The 20,980-nt window shown below is 47.2% G+C and overlaps 1 protein-coding gene across 13 annotated transcripts in view; it reads right to left on the bottom strand.

Moving 5' to 3' along the window:
• The window catches only part of ERC1 (ELKS/RAB6-interacting/CAST family member 1), a 272,710-nt gene that overhangs the window by 17,941 nt on the left and 233,789 nt on the right, over positions 1-20,980 (bottom strand). For all 13 annotated transcript variants that reach the window (XR_011256198.1, XR_011256200.1, XR_011256197.1 and 10 more), the window contains one exon: positions 5,018-5,206. Coding sequence is in view for 7 of the 13 variants with exons in the window: in XM_069585925.1 (XP_069442026.1) it covers positions 5,018-5,206 (189 nt within the window). In the remaining 6 variants the exon portion in view is untranslated. The remainder of the gene's footprint in view (positions 1-5,017; positions 5,207-20,980) is intronic.

Here is a 20,980-nt window from a genome sequence, read left to right as displayed (position 1 = left end):
ATGGACTCGGTTCCAAAACGGATAAAAAATATATATGCCATGACCCACTCTTTAAAAATGTTTCCTCATTCTGAAAGGAGTTTACGCAGCACGCCAAACACTACAGTGTGGAATTTTAAGGATTCCCGCCCGGCAGACTCTCAGTGGGTAACACCTCACACTACCTCCTACAAACCCGTTAACTAACGTGAGCACAGACATTTACGCTGAGAGCTGGCCTTGCCCATACGGAGGAGAACGTCTCTCTCTGCCACAGGGGCCAAAGGGCAGCATCTGGGTTCTGGGAACCGTGGACACGGCTGGCCAGTCCAGCGGGTTTGGTTTGGCTCTCAGAATTGAGCGTGTCTGTCAGAGGGGGAGGATCAGAAACAGATAACAAACCACCCAGACAACTAGTGAGACCTTTAACGCTGAGGCCATCGGGACTGCAGGAGCAACGCTCTGCTGTGGCTGAGGTTTAAGTGCTAAACCAGCATACAGCTCACCCACGCCCACGAGTCACTGCGGCCGAGCAGGACAGAGGGCAGTGGCCTCGGCGGCAGTGGCGTGTGGTCAGCACACACTCTCCATCCAGCACATGGCCCCCCGACTCTAGGGCCTTGTGACAGGGAGGGAGGAGGCAAGGCTCCCTCCCTTGCTTGATTTTTGCCTTCTTAGTGCCCACTCAACACCTTCCCTGAGTGGTCTCCTGGCTCCCTGGTGAGACGACAGAATGACCTTTTACAAGCTCCCAGGGCAGCAATTCAGAGGGGCCATGGAAGGGGCTCCAGTACTGACCAAAGTTCCAGGGTCACGTGGGCTGCTGAGGGACCTCGGGGACCCACGACCATTGTAGAGAGGACCATGCACGGTGGTGGGGGGCGGGCACAACGTGATAATATAGCAGCTGTACTGATGCGGAGAAGACTGCAGGGGGCTGGACAGTCATTCATTTGGGTTTGTTAAAGGGAAGTGTGTGTGATGTGATTTGAAAGCTCTTGGGATCATTGGGTTCGAAAAGAAAATGTTCCCACAGCCACTAGAACTCAAAATGGGAGACCCCAGACCTCCAGTCCAGTCTGGCTCAGTGGATGCTCAAGGCTTAGCACACGGGGAGCCTGGGCCCCCCGGAAGCATGGGTGAAGCCACATTTTATGCTCTAATGTCTGTGAAGCAGCTTTAAGGAAAGGCCTAGCTACTAGGTTCTGTTCAGGGCACTCTGCACCGACGTCACCAGCAGGCCCTGCAGCCTCCAAGGAAGGATGTCAAAATCAGTGGCCGTGAGCAAGGCTCTCTAGCACCCCCTGTTCGAAAAGGCAGGCCCTGGGATTCATGTGGAGGGCCATTTCCAGAGTTGCTCTGGAAGCTGGTTGTTCAAAGGCCTGAAACAATCACCTAAGGGGCAGTTAGGGCCCCAGGAACCCCCTGGGCTACTGTTCACTCGGTCGTGTCTGGCTCTTTGTGACCCCATGGACTGCAGCACGCCAGGCTTCCCTGTCCATCACCAACTCCTGGAGTTTGCCCAAACTCATGTCCACTGAGCCAGTGATGCCATCCAACCATCTCATCCTCTATCACCCCCTTCTCCTCTTGCCCTCAGTCTTTCTCAACATCAATGCTCAGCACAGTGAGCAAGAGTTCTAGCTGCTCCATGCAGTCATGAACACTTGGAGAATTTTAGCCCCTTCTGGGGGACTGCGGTGCTATCTCCTTGTGACTTTTGTTTATATGTGGGCACTGTGTTCATGTGCTTGGTTTGTGTATTTTCTGTTGCAAAGTGTTGGTTCACGTCTTCTGCCCATTTAAAAATTATGCTGTTTTGTCTTTTTGTTTCTGCTTTTAAAAATATCTTCTCGATTCAAGTCCTTAGTTTGGTATATCTACTGTATTTCCTCCCAGTATTCTGAAGAACGGAAATTTCAAGTTTTGATGAAGTATGACTTTTCATTTTCTCCTCTCATGTTTAGTGTTTTATATCTCTATGCCTGCTGAACTGGGGGTAATCTTAGCACTTTGCTAATAACTAGAACTTACTTAAATGCATTTCTTTAGTAAGGCTTAAAAACAACCCTCCACTGCTAATCCTTGGTTTGTGTGCTTAGTCGCTCAGTCGTGTGACTCTGTGACCCCGTGGACTGTAGCCCGCCAGGCTCCTCTGTCCATGGGATTCTCCACACAGCAGTACTAGAGTGGGTTGCCATTTCCTTCTCCAGGGGATCTTCCGTGCCCAGGGATAGAACCCAGGGCTCCTGCATTGACAGGTGGATTCTTTACCACTGAGCCACCTGGGAAGCCTTGGTTTACAAAGGCTCAATTTTAGAACCCAAACACTGACTTCACCTAGAGTTCCAGGGCTACTAAGGTTTTAAAAACAAAAAGTGCCCTTTAAAAAATATTCACTCACTCAGCACGTAGGTCGCACGTGTCTACTGGTGGGACGAGATGATCTGTATCAATCGGGCACAGTGCTGACAGGTATGCCAGGGCTGGGGAGGACCACAGAGGGGCTGGGGCTCAACCGTAGTTTCTAAATCTCTCCGAAAGGAAATTCTATTAACACCCTTCTCTGCAAGTTGTCCCATGGTCACAATTCTACATTCAGATTCTTCCCTATGTCTAACTGAAATATTCATTTTATAATTGAATACACTCTCATCTTGGAGAAGGAAATGGCAACCCACTCCAGCATTCTTGCCTGGAGAGTCCCATGGACAGAGGAGTCTGGAGGGCTACAGTCCATGAGGTTACAAAGAGCTGGACATGACTGAAGTGACTGAGCATGTACGCTTCTGTCCTCAGTAGAATATGAAAAGAGAAACACAGGCTTCCTCACCATTGAGACAAAAGCCTTCATCCAGTAACTGAGCTCCATGCTTTGTCTTTCTTTTAAATTTTTCTGTGTAACCCACCCTTTAAAAGTGCTTATTTTAAAATACTCCAATCTTCTTCAAGTCTTTTACCTAATCTTTTTCTTTTGGCGGAATTTGGGTTGGGAGGTCACATTCAAATACAGCCCTAAACTGAGGGGTTAGTTTACATCCCCTTTACACTAGAATAACCGACAACCAGGGTTGGAAAAAAGCCGAGGCTTAATCTGACTGCCATCACCTCCCAGTGCTGGTCCCTTCCACAACCCTCTCCTCCGGGGAAGCAGTCATCCCACATGTGCTGTCCAGTCTTCCTGTGGACAGCCCAAACGTTCCTCCTGCTGGGGTCTGCCTTCTCATGATGTCTGCTCACGGGTGTGGGGTAAACAGGCTGTCTACAGTGAGCTCATTTCCTCACCTGTAATCGACTGAATGGGGCAGCTCAGTGGGAAAGAATCCACCTGCCAAAGCAGGAGACCCGGGTTTGATCCCTGGGTCAGGAAGATCTCCTGGAGAAGGAAATGACAACCCACTCCAGTATTCTTGCTTGGGAAATCCCACAGATTGAGCAGCCTGGTGGGCTATAGTCCATGGGGTTGAAAACAATTGAACACAACTTAGCAACTAAAAAACAACAGCAGCAAACTTTGATATACCACTGTTACTGCTTTGAGATGTCCTGTCTCTGCAAGATTTTGAAGTAAAGTTTCTAAAATTAACTAGCAATGTGCTCTGTTTTCAGTGGGCTTCCAGTGGTATTTTAACTATATAGTTACTAATATCAAAAGAACCTATCAGAAATTCAATCTAAATTTTACCTGTAAAATTTTTCCTCTTTCAAGAAGAAAGTAAAATTTCCATGGTAACACCCTAAATTTGAGACGTAGGCCTTGCCTCTTCCATCACACCAAGCAGGTGGGTGACTGACAGGCCCTTAAATGTGCTTGGTTTTAGGTAACGTCCACACCTGGGAGTCAGTCCCACCGTGACCCCACAGCATACTTATTGACCACCTCTGCTGTCATTACTGCCTGCAACCTTGAATCACAGAAGTGTCCTATCTGACACAGCCTCCCCTCTCGCATTACCAGTGAACATACAGGATGCATTCAGCTGGACAGAGCATGGCTTCAATCCTCTGGAGCAGACGCATAGCCGACTGATACCACGACCACTGTCCACGAGGGGCTGGGACACCACGACCCCCACTCTGCAGCCAGGAGTGAAAGCAGCTGAAGATAAACACTTGAACACTACTCCAGTTCTTTTTCTATTTTTATTTCTCAGAGTTGACTCAACTTCTCTTCCCTTCACTTTGCACAGCTGCTCTCTACCTCTGTCCTCATCCTGTTCTCCTTGCTTCTTTTACTCCTGGGTTTTGTCTCTGGACTAGCCTTCTCATTTTGCTACTGAACTCAAAAATCATAACATGGAAGAAAAGAGAACTGATGGATTTTACGGACAACACTAAACAGAAAATGTAGTGTGGGGGGGGGGTGGTGGTGGGGAGGGGATCACCTAAATTCATTCATCTCATGGCTCTCTTATTTGAAAAACTCAGTAGGTCATGACCCACAGCTCCGGAGAGACAGCTGACCTGTCAGGGGTCCTGCAGGTCAGACTTCCCGTCCGTGGCCACCATCACAGGCCCCTTGTCTCCCTTCTTTTTTTGAGAGAGAAGAAAGAAAGAGAGGGAACTTTATTTTCTTTCTTTTTTGGAGCATAATTGCTTTATCATGCTGTGCTAGTCCCTGCTGTACAATGAAGTGAACCGGCCACATGTATACACGCGTGCTCCCTCTCGAGCTGCCCTCCCCTGCTTCCCCGCCCCTCTAGGTCATCGCAGAGCGCCGAGCTGGGCTCCCTGTGTCATGTGTCAGCCGCCCGCTAGCTCTCCATTTCACACGTGGTTGTGTACATGTCAATGCTAGTCTCCCAAGCCGTCTCTGCCTTCTCAACCAGCCCTTTCTGATTCTTTAGCAAGTTACCCCGAAGGAAGAACAAAATGGGACTTACTTCAAATGGGGGCTCCTAATTTCTACTGAAGGACCAACCCCTGTTAAGAATCTTGATTCTGAACCCGGAATTCCCCAAAGCAGCTTCTACTGCATCAACTTACAGAGCAGCTGGCTTGGGCGAGGCTGTCGTCCGAGCCCAGGTGGGGGTCTTACCTGTTCCTGGGTCATCTTCTGCAGCTCATTCTCCCACGCTGCCTGGTCGTCGTCCAGCTTATAGGCGGCTGGTGGAGTGAGTCCTCGGAGGATCAGGGGGTCTCGGTCGTGGCAGAGGGCGGTCAGGTGTCTGATGTACAACTTGAGCTTGCTTCTGTTTTGGTCAAGTTCTAGGAGGGACTGGATGATCTGAAGCGAAACAAATGAGGAACGTCAAGGTCAGTCTGAAATGAGAAGGTCCAGTCTCTGTGCCTCCCAAGGCAAAGAGACAGGGTGAGACTGGAGCTCTTACAACCACTAACCGCCCTCTTTGTCCGCACACATCTACGAAGCCACACCCACCTACCACCGTGCTGGGAGCCACGTGGTGGGCACTGGCATGTACATCAGCGTGGGATGGGATTCCGTGTTCAGGTGGGGACTAAGCACAGCACTGGCTTGTTTTTGCAGAGATGACATTCCTGCTACAGAAAGACTGCAGTCCCCTCACAACTGCTCATCCACCTATTTATGGGCAGCTACAAAAACTCTAGGCATCCTCTGAGTTCCCAAAGCTGGGTTGGAAGGGAAAAAGGATTACAGTGACCAGACTCCCTCTGTCCCCTTGTCTTTTCCTTCCAACCCAGCTTTGGGAACTCAAAGAACACCTAGTCCACCCTCTGTCCCTTCCCCCTCCTCAGGAGTCCTGCTCATACACTGCACTCCATGCTCAGTGGTCATGACTATCCGGGAAGCAGCATTCCTGGCTTTCCTGCGAATGATCCCATTATCTACCTGGAAACGCTCTGTTCCCACCACCTCCATGCCACAGCATTGCATGGGTTTAGGGCAGCTGAGAGCGGAGAAGAGACGTGTACGATACTGCATGACATCTCTTACGTGCAGTTTAAAACAGTACAAATGAAGAGACGTGCAAAACAGAGACACACTCAGGTTTAGGGGCTTCACTGGCGGCTCACTGATAAAGAACCTGCCTGCTAATGTAGGAGATGTGGGTTCGATCCTGTCAGGATGATCCCCTGGAGGAGGAAATGGCAACCCACTCTGGTGTTCTTGCCTGGAGAACCCCATGAACAGGGGAGCCTGGCAGGCTACAGTCCATGGGGTCGCAAAGAGTCGGATACGACTTAGCAACTACACAACTACACACACACACAAACGCTGCAAGTGAAACGTGCTCATCTGAAAGCCTGACGCACACGTGTGTCCCTCCACCTCCTGGAACAAAGGATGCCTCTGTCCCTGGAGGGACAGTGGTCCTCTCAGCTATGGGAAGGGTGATGAGTGAACTCACAACGGGATCTGTCTTGTCCTGGCTGGAGCCCCCACACTCGACTCACAGAGGCATCGACCCTCCTTTTAGACATGACAGACGAATTCTCGCACAGCCCTGACACCTGAGCCCCAGCTGGGCGGGACCAGCTCCACGCGGGGTCTTCTCTCCAGAGATGGGCCAACACTGTCTTACATTCCCTTTACCCCGAGGAATGACCACCACCTCGGCTCCGCCGGAGAGCACGTTACAACACACGACCTCATCGGACAGCTCTCGGGACGGCTCTGGCCAGGCCCTTGGTGCTGGGCGAGCCTGGGCGGTGGAGGAGGGGCTGGGCTGGCCCCCCATCTCCAATTCTGAACCGCAGGCACAGCGTCTGCCTGACACCCAGCCTCGTGGGGGCCGCCAACCCAGCAGATGCTGGCATGTCCCTGACGCTCCCTGGGCTCAGGGCAGAGTCTGCATCTGCTGGTGTCACCAGGGTGGCACTTTTCACCAACAGGACGCCCTGATAAGGAGCTCGCTAATCTTCAAGTCAGGAGAAATGAGGCCTGGTACACCGAATTCTGCCACCCACCTCTCTCCAGAGGACTCCCCTGCCGCTTCCCTTAGTTCCTTTTAAGAGTTTCTAAAATACAGTTTTATGTATTTTTTTTAAATTAAGAAATCAATGCAGATTTTACTCTGAAAAGTATGGGGGGGGGAACAGGAAAGAAATAATAAACAGTCTATAGGTTTTCCACCAAGAACAGCACTTGCAAAATTTTGCTGATTTTCTTCCAAGTCTTTTTATAAACTTACATAAATCAACTTTTAACTGTATCATACTTCACATTTTGCTTAAGACCCTGTTTATCCACTTAATGTTACATCGTGAGTCCTATTCACGACATTACGTATTCCTGGAAAACATGATTTTTAATGGTTGCTTTATAGATATATCACATTTCCGGTTTCTAATGCTATCTCCATGAAATAATTAAGGCAGGCAAGAGCCTCAGCTTAGTGGCTAAAACAATCTCTAACTTACTAGAGAGATCAGAGTGCAGACCCACATGGTATATAATACAGAAGTTGGAGCCTAGCTAGGAAAACCAGAGAAAGTGAATCAACTTAGCAATATTATTTTTGAAACACACACACTCACACAACTGTCTGGGAACAAAGGTGATACACTCAGGGGCTAGGGGTCAGGGGGGAAGGCTCTGGGCTCTTACGGGACCCCTCCAGGTCCGAGCCCTGTGTTGCCTGTGGTGTCAACACTGCCAACCGCAGAAGGAAGAACTGTTTCAATAAAGCACGAGGTCTGGAGAGTGGGGAAGTTGGACAGGTTTTCACAAACAATGGTACTCTCAGAAAAGACTCAGGTTTTCTTTCTGGCCACAGATGCGTATTCACATTGTAGAGAGCTCAGAAACTGAGTTTCAAAGCAGCATCTTTAAAGGCAAGTGCCAGGCCGTACTTCTTGAGATGCACGCCCACCATGCACGTCAACAAGCCCACTGTCTGGTTGCTGTTCCCTCCACACCCCTCACGCCGCCACACACCGCAGCCATGTTTCCAGCTTGGCCTCCTCCAGCCTCTTTCATGGACACACTGATTAGAAAAAAAATCTCTCTTGGGATTTTCACTGGATTTGTGCAACTTACTCCCATTTTGTGTGTGTGTGTGTGTGTGTCTACATATAGCTGCCATCACATTTGGGCTACAGGCAGAAAGAGCTGATACCCTAGGTAATTACTGTTTGAGTTGGAAAACTGACATAAAAAAAGCATGAAGACAATCTGATAAATGGTGGTAAGGGGAAGGTCAAATTTCTTATAGTAAAATGGAACCTGGAAACATGCTAGCTCACTGCTGTATGGCTGGGAATGAAAGAGTGGACTCTCAGGCCTCTGTTCTTAATCAGAGATGAATCTCACACTGACTTAAATATATTTCATGCTCAGGTGCTAACTGATAACAAAATACGTAGTGTTTTGCACTCTGTAATTTTTCAAAGTCCAACTGAAAAGTTACAAAAATAACAGAATTTGAAGTTTTTTTTCCAGGATAAAAATTCTTCCTATGCAATGGCCAAGATGCCTTTTTCTCATGTTAAAGGGAATTGCTTTTCAAAAACAAAACAGAAAACTAGAGAGCTTACTCCATGAAAGCATATGAAGCTGCCCAGCCAGCAGTCTCTGAATGTGTCCATTAGGAGAAAAATCACTGGAGCCTGTCTGAGACCCATTTAGCCATGTCCATCACGGGGAAAACGCCCTCATCTCTCCCCTCCCCCTCCAAGTCCAACTTGGGCCGACCACCCAGAAAAGAAACTGTATTTCCCACAAGGAAGAACTGTGACCGCCTAACCTCAGGAGGGAAGAGGGACACTCGCCGAGTAGGAAGAGGATGCTCACAGGACCCAGAAGTTAAGTCTTTGGTCCACGTGAACTTCAGAGGGTTGGTAAGAAGTGCCACCAAAAGCAAGGTGGTCAGGCCACGTCACAGTTCTATAGCTATGCAGAACTAGAGTTATCTTTTTTTTTTCTTTTCTTTTGGCAAAAAGAAGTTTTTTAAAAAAAGAACTAAAAAAAAAAAAAAAGAACTTGTCAAGATAACCTCCGCTTCTAACAAACAGAACGCCAAAACGGCAACATTCCCCGAATCCAACATTTACCAAGTTGTTAAGGAAAATCATTTAAAAGAACAGATGAGAGCCTTTCAGCTGATGTCCTGAAAGCTTTGTTTCTTCTGGCAAGGATTTACTTGCTTATGAATCAGATCCTCAAAATGGCTTCAGAGGCCAGTGTGTGATGACATAAAGTGACCTCCGGAAGGTGTTTATCTTAACCTCCCCTCCACTTGAGTATGGTTGGACGTCCAGAGGTGTTTTAGAAGACAGCCAAGTTGCTTCTGTATGCTATGATACAGACTGCAATGGAAAACTCTACAGCAGCCCATTTCTGCAGCCCATTCATCTAACAGATGGGGACACACCTGCCTGCGCCAGGATGGGACATGTGATCAGGCCCATGGCCTGCTCTCCTCTTCTCACAGTTTCTGCATCAGACCTTCGTTAAGTATAGGGTGGCTGGTTGTGACACATTCTGGGAGCTCATTTTGAGAGCAGAGGTTGTACTGAACATTATGTGGGACTTAATGCATTTACCCTTGTGGTACTAATAATTTACTGTTCAAAAGATGCCACTATTTTTTAAGCTGCTGCTAAGTTGCTTCAGTCGTGTCTGACTCTGTGTGACCCCACAGACGGCAGCCCACCAGGCTCCTCCGTCCCTGAGATTCTCCAGGCAAGAACTGGAGTGGGTTGCCATTTCCTTCTCCAATGTATGAAAGTGAAAAGTGAAAATGAAGTTGCTCAGTCATGTTCGACTCCTAGAGACCCCATGGACTGCAGCCTACCAGGCTCCTCCACCCATGGGATTTTCCAGGCAAGAGTACTGGAGTGGGTTGCCATTGCCTTCTCCGTTTTTTAAGCTAATTAACATTTATGGATCATTTACTGTGTTCCTGGCAAAGTATTTTTGTACTGATGATTTCTCTGTCACTAAAAGATCCTCTTTTTCTTCCTTCTGCCTGCTGACATCCTGGGAGGCACGTTCAGATGTTCCTGAATTACTGCATAAACACCAGAGGCAGTTCTGATTCCTCACTGGGTCACCGTCACACTGCTATCCCCCAAGGTAGGCTCATCAAGAAAGTCCCAGAACAACCAACGCACTGACTTCCCCAAAACATTATTCTCTTAATGATGCTCCTGTCCAGAGGTCCCAGCAGAAAGCTGAACTTTGAAAAGTTAAAAAGGAGGCAAGCAAAAGGGAACAGGTACATGAAAAGATGTTCAACATCATTACTTATTAGATTAATGCAAATCAAAGCTACTATGAGGTATCACCTCACACCAGGCAGAAAGGCCACCATCAAAAAATCCACAAACAACAAATGTTGGAGAGGGTGTGGAGAGCAGGGAATGCTCCTACACTGTTGGTGGGAATGTAAATTGGTACAGCCACTGTGAAGAACAGCATGGAAGTCCCTTAAAAAACTAAAGACAGAGATACCATATGACCCTGCAACCCCACTCCTGGGCAAAAATCCAGAGAAAAACATGATTTGAAAGGGTATATGGACCCCAATGTTCACTGCAGCACTATTTACAGTAGCCAAGACATGGAAGCAGCCTAAATGTCCATTGACAGAGGGAAGGATAAAGAAGATGTTGTACATTTATACAGTGGAATATTACTCAGCCATGAAAAAGAATGAATTAATGCCACCTGCAGCAACATGGGCATTTCTGGTTAGAACCAGACATGGAACAATGGACTGGTTCCAAATTGGGAAAGGAGCACTTCAAGGCTGTATACTGTCATCCTGCTTATTTAACTTATATGCAGAGTACATCATGTGAAATGCCAGGCTGGATGAAGCACAAGCTGGAAACAGGTTTCCACAAGATTGCAGGGAGAAATATCAATAACCTCAGATATGCAGATAACCCTACTCTTATGGCAGGAAGTGAAAAGGAACTAAACAGCCTCTTGATGAAAGTGAGGAGAGTGAAAAAGTTGGCTTAAAATTCAACACTCAAAAAACGAAGATCATGGCATCACTTCATGGCAAATACGGAAACAATGGAAACAGTGACTTTATTTTCTTGGGCTCCAAAATCACTGCAGATGGTGACTGTAACCATAAAATGAAAAGACGTTTGCTCCTTGGAAGAAAAGCTATGACAAACCTAGATAGTATATTAAAAAGCAGAGACATCACCTTGCTGACAAAGGTCCATCTAGTTAAAGTTATGGCTTTTCCAGTGGTCATGTTTGGATGTGAGAGTTGGACTATAAAGAAAGCGGAGCACTGAAGAATTGATGCTTTTGAACTGTGGTGTTGGAGAAGACTCTTGAGAATCCCTTGGACAGCAAGGAGATCAAACCAGTCTTAAAGGAAATCAGTCTTAATATTCACTGGAAGGACTGATGCTGAAGCTGAAACTCCAATACTTTGGCCACCTGACGCAAAGAACTGATTCATTAGAAAAGACCCTGATGCTGGGAGAAACTGAAGGTAGGAGGAGGGGACGACAAAGGATGAGATGGTTGGATGGCATCACCAACTCGATGGACAAGAGTATGAGCAAGCTCTGGGAACTGGTGATGGACAGGGAAGTCTGGCATGCTGCAGTCCATGGGCTCACAGAGTAGGACATGACTGAATGACTGAACTGAACTGGGGGGCTTCCCTGGTGGCTCAGATGGCAAAGAACATGCCTGCAATGAGGGAGACTTGGGTTTGGGAAGATCCCCTGGAGGAGGGCATGGCAACCCACTCCAGTATTCTTGCCCGGAGAATCCCTATGGACAGAGGAGTCCAGTGGGCTACAGTCCATGGGGTTGCAAAGAGTCGGACATGACTGAGTGACTAAGCACAGCACCAGAAACATAGAGGGTCCTAGAGAGTGTCATACTCTCTATGACATCCCTTTTATGTGGAATCTAAAAATAACTGATACAGATGAATTTACATACAAAAAAACCCACAAAACACCAGAAAGAGACTTACAGACTCAGAGAACGAACTTATGATTACCAGGGTGAAAGGAAAGGTCACGTACACACTTGGATATTTAAAATGGATCACCAACAAGGACCTAACTGGACAGCACAGGGAAGTGTGCTCAGTGTTATGTGGAGCCTGGATGGGAGGCAGGTTTGGGGGAGGATGGACACATGTCTGTATCTGGCTGAGTCCCTTTGATGTTCGCCTGAAACTACCACAACATTGTTAATCGGCTATTCCCCATTACAAGATAAAAAGTTTTAATAGTCTGGAGGGGGGCGGGGGAGGAGGCACAGGAATAAAATTCGGCAGCCTGGCCTCAAAGTCCTTTTTCATGTCAAGAACTGAGCTTATCTTCTTGGTTATGATGTGCATTGGGACCAGGAAGATGAAGGATGGCACCAGGTCTCTTTACAAAGGTTTGGAGCAGGTGTTACTTTCTCACTTAAATGCAGCTACTTTGTGAAACAATGCAGTTCTTTCAAGAAACAGTGAATGGAAATTACATTTTTGCTACATTAATTAGATATGCTGTATATCAACTCACACATATTATTGATACTAAAAAAATTATATATTTGGCTTAACAAACATTTAGTGAGTGCCTTTCTGCCGGGCCACACACAGCTTTTGCTGGCAGGAATATTACGAATGACATGCATGAATGCTAAATCGCTTCAGCTGTGTCAGACTCTATGCGACCCCACGGACTGCAGCCCACCAGGCTCCCCTGTCCATGGGATTCTCCAGGCAAGAACACTGGAGTGGATTGCTATGTCCTCCTCCAGGGAAATGTGGCCCTATTTTGCATTAAAAAAAAAAAAAAAACATGAGATAATGGAGCTAATGTGTTGAGTGTACAAGAGAATTAAAATGTGTAAATTCAGGATTTATCTCTGTTTTAACTTTCGTTTTGAGGTTTCCTTCAGGCAAACCTTCAAACTGCTAAATAAACCTCTTCATCTTGATTCAAGGTTTGGTTTGACTTGTTCTTCACAGATGAGGTTAGAAAATTCAACAACTTTTGTATTCTTAATGTTCTCTGAGATCCAACTTTTTATTTCGCCTTCCTACCTGGAGCAGACAGGACACTCAGTGGATCCCCTGCATGTTTTCGGTGTGGTGGTCCTTACTCATCTTTAATCCTAACAAACTGAAGACAACTGTGCATTCCAAAACAGCCTTCTGTCTTATGCATCTGCAAGAGAGACGCTGGGCAAACACACGCCTCATGTGGCTGCACCCTCACGATAACCAGTAAAGCTAAACTAAGAAGGGTTCATGCTTTACCCCTGCATGCCCTTCATCAAAAACCAAACTTCACTGTTAACAATGAAAACCGGGAACATTTCAGCAGCGTTAGCCGGAGTTTGTGCCTAGCTAGAGGGCTACAGTGATTGAAAACAAAAAAAATTTCTTTTGGGGGGAAGTCGATAAACTTCTAAAATTTCACGAAAAGTTAAAGGATAACCTAAAGTTAAATGCAGACAAGTCCAGAGCTCCAAGTCCTGACCCTCCACGTCACAACCATTTCTCATGTGTGTCTACTTCACTCCCCACACAAACTTTACAGAATGGGAAACTGTCTTGCATTCCTCTTCCAAAACAAAAACTCATGACAAATACAAAAGCCAGAATGATGTTGAAAGTGTTAGTCGCTCAGTTGTGTCTGACTCTTTGTGACCCCTGTCAGGCTCCTCCGTCTATGGGATTTCCCAGGCAAGAAGACTGGAGTGGGTAGCCATTCCCTTCTCCAGGAGATCTTTCTGACCCAGGGATCCAACCCAGATCTCCTTCATAGAAGGCAAATTCTTTACTGTCTGAGCCACTGGGGAAGCCAGGATGACGTTACTTCTACTATAAAGATTCACTGTGGTTTCGAGCATGAGCCGCCTGTTCTCCTTGCCCGGCCCTGCAGTAAACGCTCCCCTTGCCTCACCACAAACTGGTGTCAGGAGATTGGCTTTGCTGCATGTGGGTGAGCAGACTCAAGTTTGGTTTGGTGACACAAGGTCACTGATATGAATAGATGTTAATCAGAAAACTTACTATATACAAAAATACCTGGTTCTAAGAGTAAAAACTCTCTCCAAAGGTTTCAGATTTAAAGGGTTTCATGGCTTGTTAAAAGTGTAAGTGTGTTTAGGAAAACTGGAAAAGGTTACAGATTTGAAACATGAGAGAGGAAAAAAAAAAAACAGTGGGAATCGTTTACAAACTAAAATGCAATCATTTCCTCTCAGTTTTACAGCTCAGAAATCTGTTGTCAATTTTCCTTTAAGCGCATATTACCACTCCAGCAGAACAAAACAGAACCTCCCCTACTTCCTGATCCAGATGGTCCGTACTCAGAGTTGTATGGAGATGGGGAGTGGGGTTCAGAATAAGATGAATCTTGGAATCTGAACCACAGGACTGCTAACTCCATTGTGCCTATTTACTCCTTATTCAGTTAAAACCTAACATATCTTATTCAGATCCAGAAACTCCACTTGAACAGAGGGCAGTGTGAGGGAAGGAGGCTCTGGCTGAGCCCACCTCCCTGTGGCCAAGAGAGCAGGTTGGGGCGGGAGGTATTCTAAGTTCTTACCTCAGTACTTGGAAACTTGTAAAATACATGAAAATGAGGTGACTCACCAACCAGAGGGCAGATAGTACATCCAGATGAAGACGGGGCAGATTAACGGGCAGCAAGTGGACAGAACGCTGCAGGAGGCAGAGAAGCCGGACAAGCCAGCCCCTGGAGGGGACACCAGGGGATGCACAGCGGGCACCCTAAAGGGGCGCTCAGACGGGACACAGTCAGGAAGCGCCCACTCTGCGAGACTCAGAGCTGCGAGGAGCGGGTACGTATCCCAAGACTCCTCTTCCCTGCTCTTTAAATAAAGATGGGAAAGAAGCATCTTCAATTGAGTTCTTGGCTTGAGGCTTGCCTCTTCACAATAAATTATTTATTATATTCTAGTAAACAACGTAGGGGTTAAATACTTGTGTGTGTGCGTGCATCGATGTATATATACTTTACATGACTTCCCCATAGCAAAGTTCCAGGGCTGTATACTAATGAATGTCAAATTATGGGGAAAATGTCTGGGCACAGGAGAGAAAATGAGGCAAAAGAGGGAGAAGCTCACGCTTTTCGAGTGGGCAAGCCAGCTGAAGGTGGATGCTGAATTTCACAGGAAAAACCAGGTAGGCAGCTGGCCACGGGCAAGAACAGCGGCCTCAGCCCCTTGTGAGTCTGTTTACACACCACGTGCCCACATCAACTCCCACCCCGCTGGTCCGCTGGGGCCTGAAGCCCAGCTCCTGCTGGACTGCCGCTGCGGTCAATCACTTCTTGGCTTATTACATGTTTACAAGACAGAAGGATGGATCTGAGAAAACACCAACACGCTTGCTGCCTGCAGGGCGGAACACAGTGACGGCCTCATCAGGACACTTCGTTTCTTCTCTAACCTTTGGGAGTGAAGGGCGGACACGAAAGGGTGACCTAGCTAGGATCCCAATGAGTCAGCAGAGAGGAGTGTCTAGGTCATGGGGCGCCCAGCCACTCGGTCTGCCTCGGGGTCCACAGGAAGACAGAGGAGGAGAGCGGCAAGCACGGTTATCTGGTGACTAGGAGATGTGACAGCTGATCTGTCAAGGGCTCCCGAGTGGAGGCCAGGCTCTGGAGGAGGCTCTTCTGTGACGGGCAGTTATTTTGAGGCTGGGTTAAAAGGACGGGGTGTGTGTGTGTGTGTGTGGTGAATATGTGTGTGTGGTGTGTGTGATGTGTGGGGTGTGTGTGGTGTATGTGGGGTATATGCGTGGGGGGTGTGTGTGTGTGTGGTGAGTGTGTGGGGTGTGTATGTGTGTGGTGTGTGTGTGGGGTGTGTGTGTGTGGGGGGGTGTGTATGTGTGTGTGGTGTGTGTGTGTGGTGTGTGTGTGGGGGTGTGTGTGTGTGGGGTGTGTGTGTGTGGGGTGTGTGTGTGTGTGGGGGGGTGTGTATGTGTGTGGTGTGTGTGTGTGTGGTGTGTGTGTGTGGGGTGTGTGTGTGTGGGTGTGTGGGTGTGGGGTGTGTGTGTGGGGTGGGTGTGTATGTGTGGGGTGGGTGTGTGTGTGTGGGGTGTGTGTGTGTACATGTGGAGGAGCTGGAGGAGCTGACACAAGTGATTTCGCCACCAGTCCCATGTGATGGCAGTACCAGTGTTGACGCCAGCGTCTCCAGCTGAAAGCTCCTGACCACCCCACCCCCGAGGGTCACTGTGCCCTCTGGAGCCTCATTAGACAGGAAGCTGGGCTGGGAGGGTACAGGAGGGAGGGAAGGTTCCTATAGCCTGGAAGGCAGGGGAAGACGGAAATGTATCTACATGCCTGTGTACACATCAGAGATGAGTATCCGTGCTGTCAGAAACGAGCTACATACAGGCACTGAATCTCCTGATGCTGAAGCTGGAGACAGCCAGGACATGTCCTGTGACAGGTCAGAAGCATCTGTGACTCGGTGTGTGTAAGGACGCACCTGTACACAACCTGTAGGGGCAATGGGGGGCCGGGGGCAACATGGGGAGAAAGACCTGTGCCCGTATTTCAGCAAGAGGACAGCTCAGGACCTGCTTGACTGAGGCAGGAAACGCTCCAGCCCTTCAGGGACAGAGAGCAGCACGGGGGGCAGGAGCATCAGGGTGGGGCCTTCACCCCTCCAGGTTGAACTAGCGCCCCAACTCCACCCGCTGCTCTGCCTGTGTCCTCGTCCCCCCCCTCCCCCGCCCCATGAAGAATCTCCTCTCTGTCCGCACACACCGGAAGTGTCACGAATCTGAGAACCCAAGCAGGGTCTTGGCGGCTCTGAGCAGGCCTGCCTGGACTTAGGTCTGCCACAGTCAATCAGGAAATCATCCTGAAAAAGCAAATTCTTTCTGAAAATTTTATACACCATGAACAAATCCCATGGATTAACGATTTCCAGACATCACCCCCTTTACCTTGGGAGTCATCCAGGCTTTGGGTGGAAGAAAAAGATTTGGGAAAAACAAAAATTAGGAAGAGTGTTTCCGTTATGTTTTTCCCTACCCAGTTTTTCTATTTGAGAATAAAACCTCCCGCAGTCACTGAATTAATCTCTCCTCCCGCTATTCTCTGTTAAAATTCTTTAGCATAACACAAACTCTGATAGACATCACCATTTCAATCGCTGGTTGCTGAGGTTTAAGCAAAGCTTTATTATCTGAGGATACACAAGTGACTATGACATAAGAGGCTCAGCACAGAAACCTACAAGTTGTGACTGATATTATACAAGGTAACAGCCAGGGTTACCTTTATTTTCTTGGGCTCCAAAATCACTGATATAGTGACTGCAGGCATGAAATTAAAAGACACTTGCTCCTTGGAAGAAAAGCAGTGACAAATAGACAGCATATTAAAAAGCAGAGACATCACTTTGCCGACAAAGGTCCGTCTAGTCAAAGCTATGTTTTTTTCCAGTAGTCATGAATGGATGTGAGAGCTGGACCATAAAGAAGGCTGAGCACTGAAGAACTGATGCTTTTGAACTGTGGTGTTGGAGAAGACTCTTGAGAGTCCCTTGGACTATAAGGAGATAAAACTAGTCAATCCTGAAGGAAATCAGTCCTGAATATTCACTGGAAGGACTGATTCTGAAGCTGAAGCTACAATATTTTGGCCACCTGATGCAAAGAGCTGACCACTGGAGAAGATCCTGATGCTGGGAAGGGTTGAGGGCAAGAGAAGAAGGGGATAACAGAGGATGATATGATTGGATGGCATCACCAACTTGACAGACATGAGTCTGCGCAAACTCTGGGATGTAGTAAAGGACAGGGAAGCCTGGCATGCTGCAGTCCATGGGGTTGCAAAGAGCCGGATACGACTTAGTGACTGAATAACAACAATATTAACCTTCACTATTTACGTGTTGTCTGTGGTGGGTTCCCTACTTCATGAGCAGGGCTGGTTAGATCTGACAAAGGGTACAGATCACAAAGGATAAAACACTTACTCTCTGTACCTTTAGAAAAAGGTCTGCCAATCCCTAAAGCTATTCCAGATAACAGGTGAATATAATATCAGAGAGGAAATGCTTACAATCTTCTCAGATTATTTAAGAAGTAAATAATTACAGTTAAAATTTCAATTCATAATGAATATCACTGCTATCAATAGTAATATCAGGGGCTTCCCAGGTGGCACAGTGGTAAAGAATCTGCCTGCCAACGTAGGAGATGCAAGAGACATGGGTTTGATCTCTGGGTCAGGAAGATCCCCTGGAGAAGGGAATGGCAACCCACTCCAGTATTCTTGCCTGGAGAATTCCATGGACAGAGAAGCCTGGCGGGCTAGAGTCCACGGGGGTCACAAAAGAGTCAGACATGACTGAACACAAGCACAACAGCAGTTTTGTTGGTTGGTTGGGTGTTTTAAAGAAACATACAATTTGCTTCCTGTCTCCCAATGCCAACAGATTTCTGTAGCTTCTTCCCTTTTAAAAAACAGTAATATCAACACAAAATAAAACACTGGTTGAACAGAGAACTGGATGTGGCAATGAGTATAACCAGAAAATTCAGAGGGCTGGTGTGTCTCCGGCTTGCTCCCCTCCTGCCCACCGTCCACCGGTTGCCACAGCACATGAAGGCCAGGGTGATTCACCTGAGGGCAGCCCCAGGCTCGTGGCTTGTCACCTGCCCCAACACCTGTGAAGGGTGATGGTAAATCCGCCTATTCTTTGACATTCCTGCCCTCAGAAAGTGAAGCCTGAGATGCTCTGCCCCACTCCACGCCAGATGGTCTTGGTGACTTGCCTTGAAGGAACAGGACACAGGAGAGGTGGGCATGTGTGACTTCCGACTGCAGGACCTAAGAGTCACAGTGGCTCCTTGCCACCTTCTCTTCATTGCTCACTTTGGGTCCATATGGATAGGAACTGAAGGTTCCCGCCAGCGTCTGGCATGGACCGTGAGTGAATATGCACCCACGTGGGCTCTGGCTACATCAAGCTTTAAACTACAGACCCAGCTGACATCCTGCCTGCAGCCCAGAGACACTCAGGCAGGAGCTACCAAGCCAAGCTGCTTCCAGATTCATAATCTGAAGAAAACGCTGAGATAACAGAGGTGCACTGTTTTTTAATGCTGCCAGGTTCTGGGTAATGCGTTATGAACAAATAGAGAATTAATTCCAGTAAGATGGATGAACCTAGAGCCTATTATACAGAATGAAGTGAAGTAATTCATTAATAGAGAAATAGAGATACCCCCTTAGCAGCACCCACAGGGAACCACCGAGAGGTCATCAGGTTCACACGATAACTGCCTGGCACACGCCTGCCGTGTTTAGTTGCTCAGTCGTGTCCGCCTCTCTGCAACCCCATGGACTGTAGCCCGCCACTACCTGCCCCTTCCTCTGTGACCCTCGAGTCTCTACTGCAGACCTGGGTTTTTCTACTGCACCTCAGATAATCATTTTTTCTGTTGGAGAAAATCTGTTGTTCAGTATTTGTTTCTGAGCTAATTTTCTCATTTCAGTCCATTTTAAACCAAACAATAAAAACCTCAGACTACACTTATGGACTTATTCTGTGTAACTTTGGATCCAGGAGTCAGTGGCAGGAGAGTGGATGGAGAATATGCATTTTAATTTGTAAAAACGTGACGTCAAGGATAAACAGCCTGGTTCAATTCTGGAGTATGTCACAGTGTGAACACTAGATTTTAAATAGTGACCCACCAACAAGTGACTATGATAACGTAAACATTTAAGAAGCTTCCGTTTAATACCCAAAATGCCTTAAGAAAAAGCTGAGTAACTTATTTTATAGTCACATGAAAAGGAACCCAGATAGTGTCAGAGCATTCTGGGCTTGCCAAATCCCTCCTCAGGCAGAAAGTCTACGATTCTAGTCTTGAAACTGAGGAAGAGAGGGAGGTACATGGTCCGTGCTATCTTTCAATGAGAAGACATGAAGTCTCACTAACAAGTGGTTTGCCTTAAAACCTGAATTTTCACCAAAAAGAACCAGCCATCTGTTTTGAATATTCTAAAGACTAAGTCTCTATTTGAGCTGTGCTTTGATCTCCTAGGATAATAGGAAGACAGTGATACAGTCCAGCTACACCTCAATCAAGTGTGTGCATTTAATTTATCCCAGAAACGCCGACCGCCAGGCCCAGCTGCAAGCTTCAACCTCGTCATCGCAGGACCAGGAAGAAGGACAGAGACATCAAGGGGGAATGGCTTTTTTGTTTTGGTTGATGATGCATTTTTGGGTTCAAGAAAATAGTCCGTTAACCCAAAACAGACAGTAATCCTAAAGACAGAGAGAAATATATAGAAAATAACAAATTAGGGAGAAGCTGAGGACAAGTTAATGAAAGAAATACTGCAGAACCCTATTGTAACACGACTGTTGTTTAATAGCTCAGATAAGATGCGAGTCAGATCACATCCTCCAAAACATAACTCTATAAAATAAAAACATGATGTAATAGGCAAGCATGAGGGCTGTCTCCTGGAACCGGTATTAAAAGGGGTCTCGTCACATGTTAGCTGAGGGGTAGGTGATAAATTTGACAGTGTATCCTAGAAGGTGTGCTAGGAACTGACTGGGACCCCCCGCACATGAACTGTGTCAAATCCCAGGATGACCTGTCAGGGTACAGAGCTGCTGTTCAGTCGCTAAGTCACGTTCGACTATGCGACCCCATGGACTGCAGCCCGCTAGGTTTCCCGTTCTTCACTATCTCCCACAGTTTACTCAGACTTATGTCCACTGAGTCAGTGATGCCCTCCTCTGTCGCCCCCTTCTCCAACCCTCAATCTTTCCCAGCAACAGGGTCTTTTCAGGGTACAGAGTAAATTAAAAGTTTAAAAATACCTACTACACATGGATGAAACTTCCAATACATGCAACTTTTCTTTAGGGCAAAAGCTTCCCAGTTTTTTCTTTCAAAAACTATTTATTGAGCTCCGCAGGGTCTGCCCAGAGGACTGTGAAAAACAATTAGGATGTGAAGGATTTTATTTTGCATGAAGAGCAAGTATATTTTTATTATCCAGGGAGAATGTCTGAGTTACAAATAAGGCCACAAACAGGAAGAAGAGGGCACATCCTCATTAG

Source organism: Ovis canadensis, chromosome 3, assembly GCF_042477335.2.
Source record: "Ovis canadensis isolate MfBH-ARS-UI-01 breed Bighorn chromosome 3, ARS-UI_OviCan_v2, whole genome shotgun sequence".
Lineage (NCBI taxonomy): Eukaryota > Metazoa > Chordata > Mammalia > Artiodactyla > Bovidae > Ovis > Ovis canadensis.
Note: the sequence above shows the minus strand (reverse complement) of the source record. Positions and strands in the feature narration are given on the sequence as shown.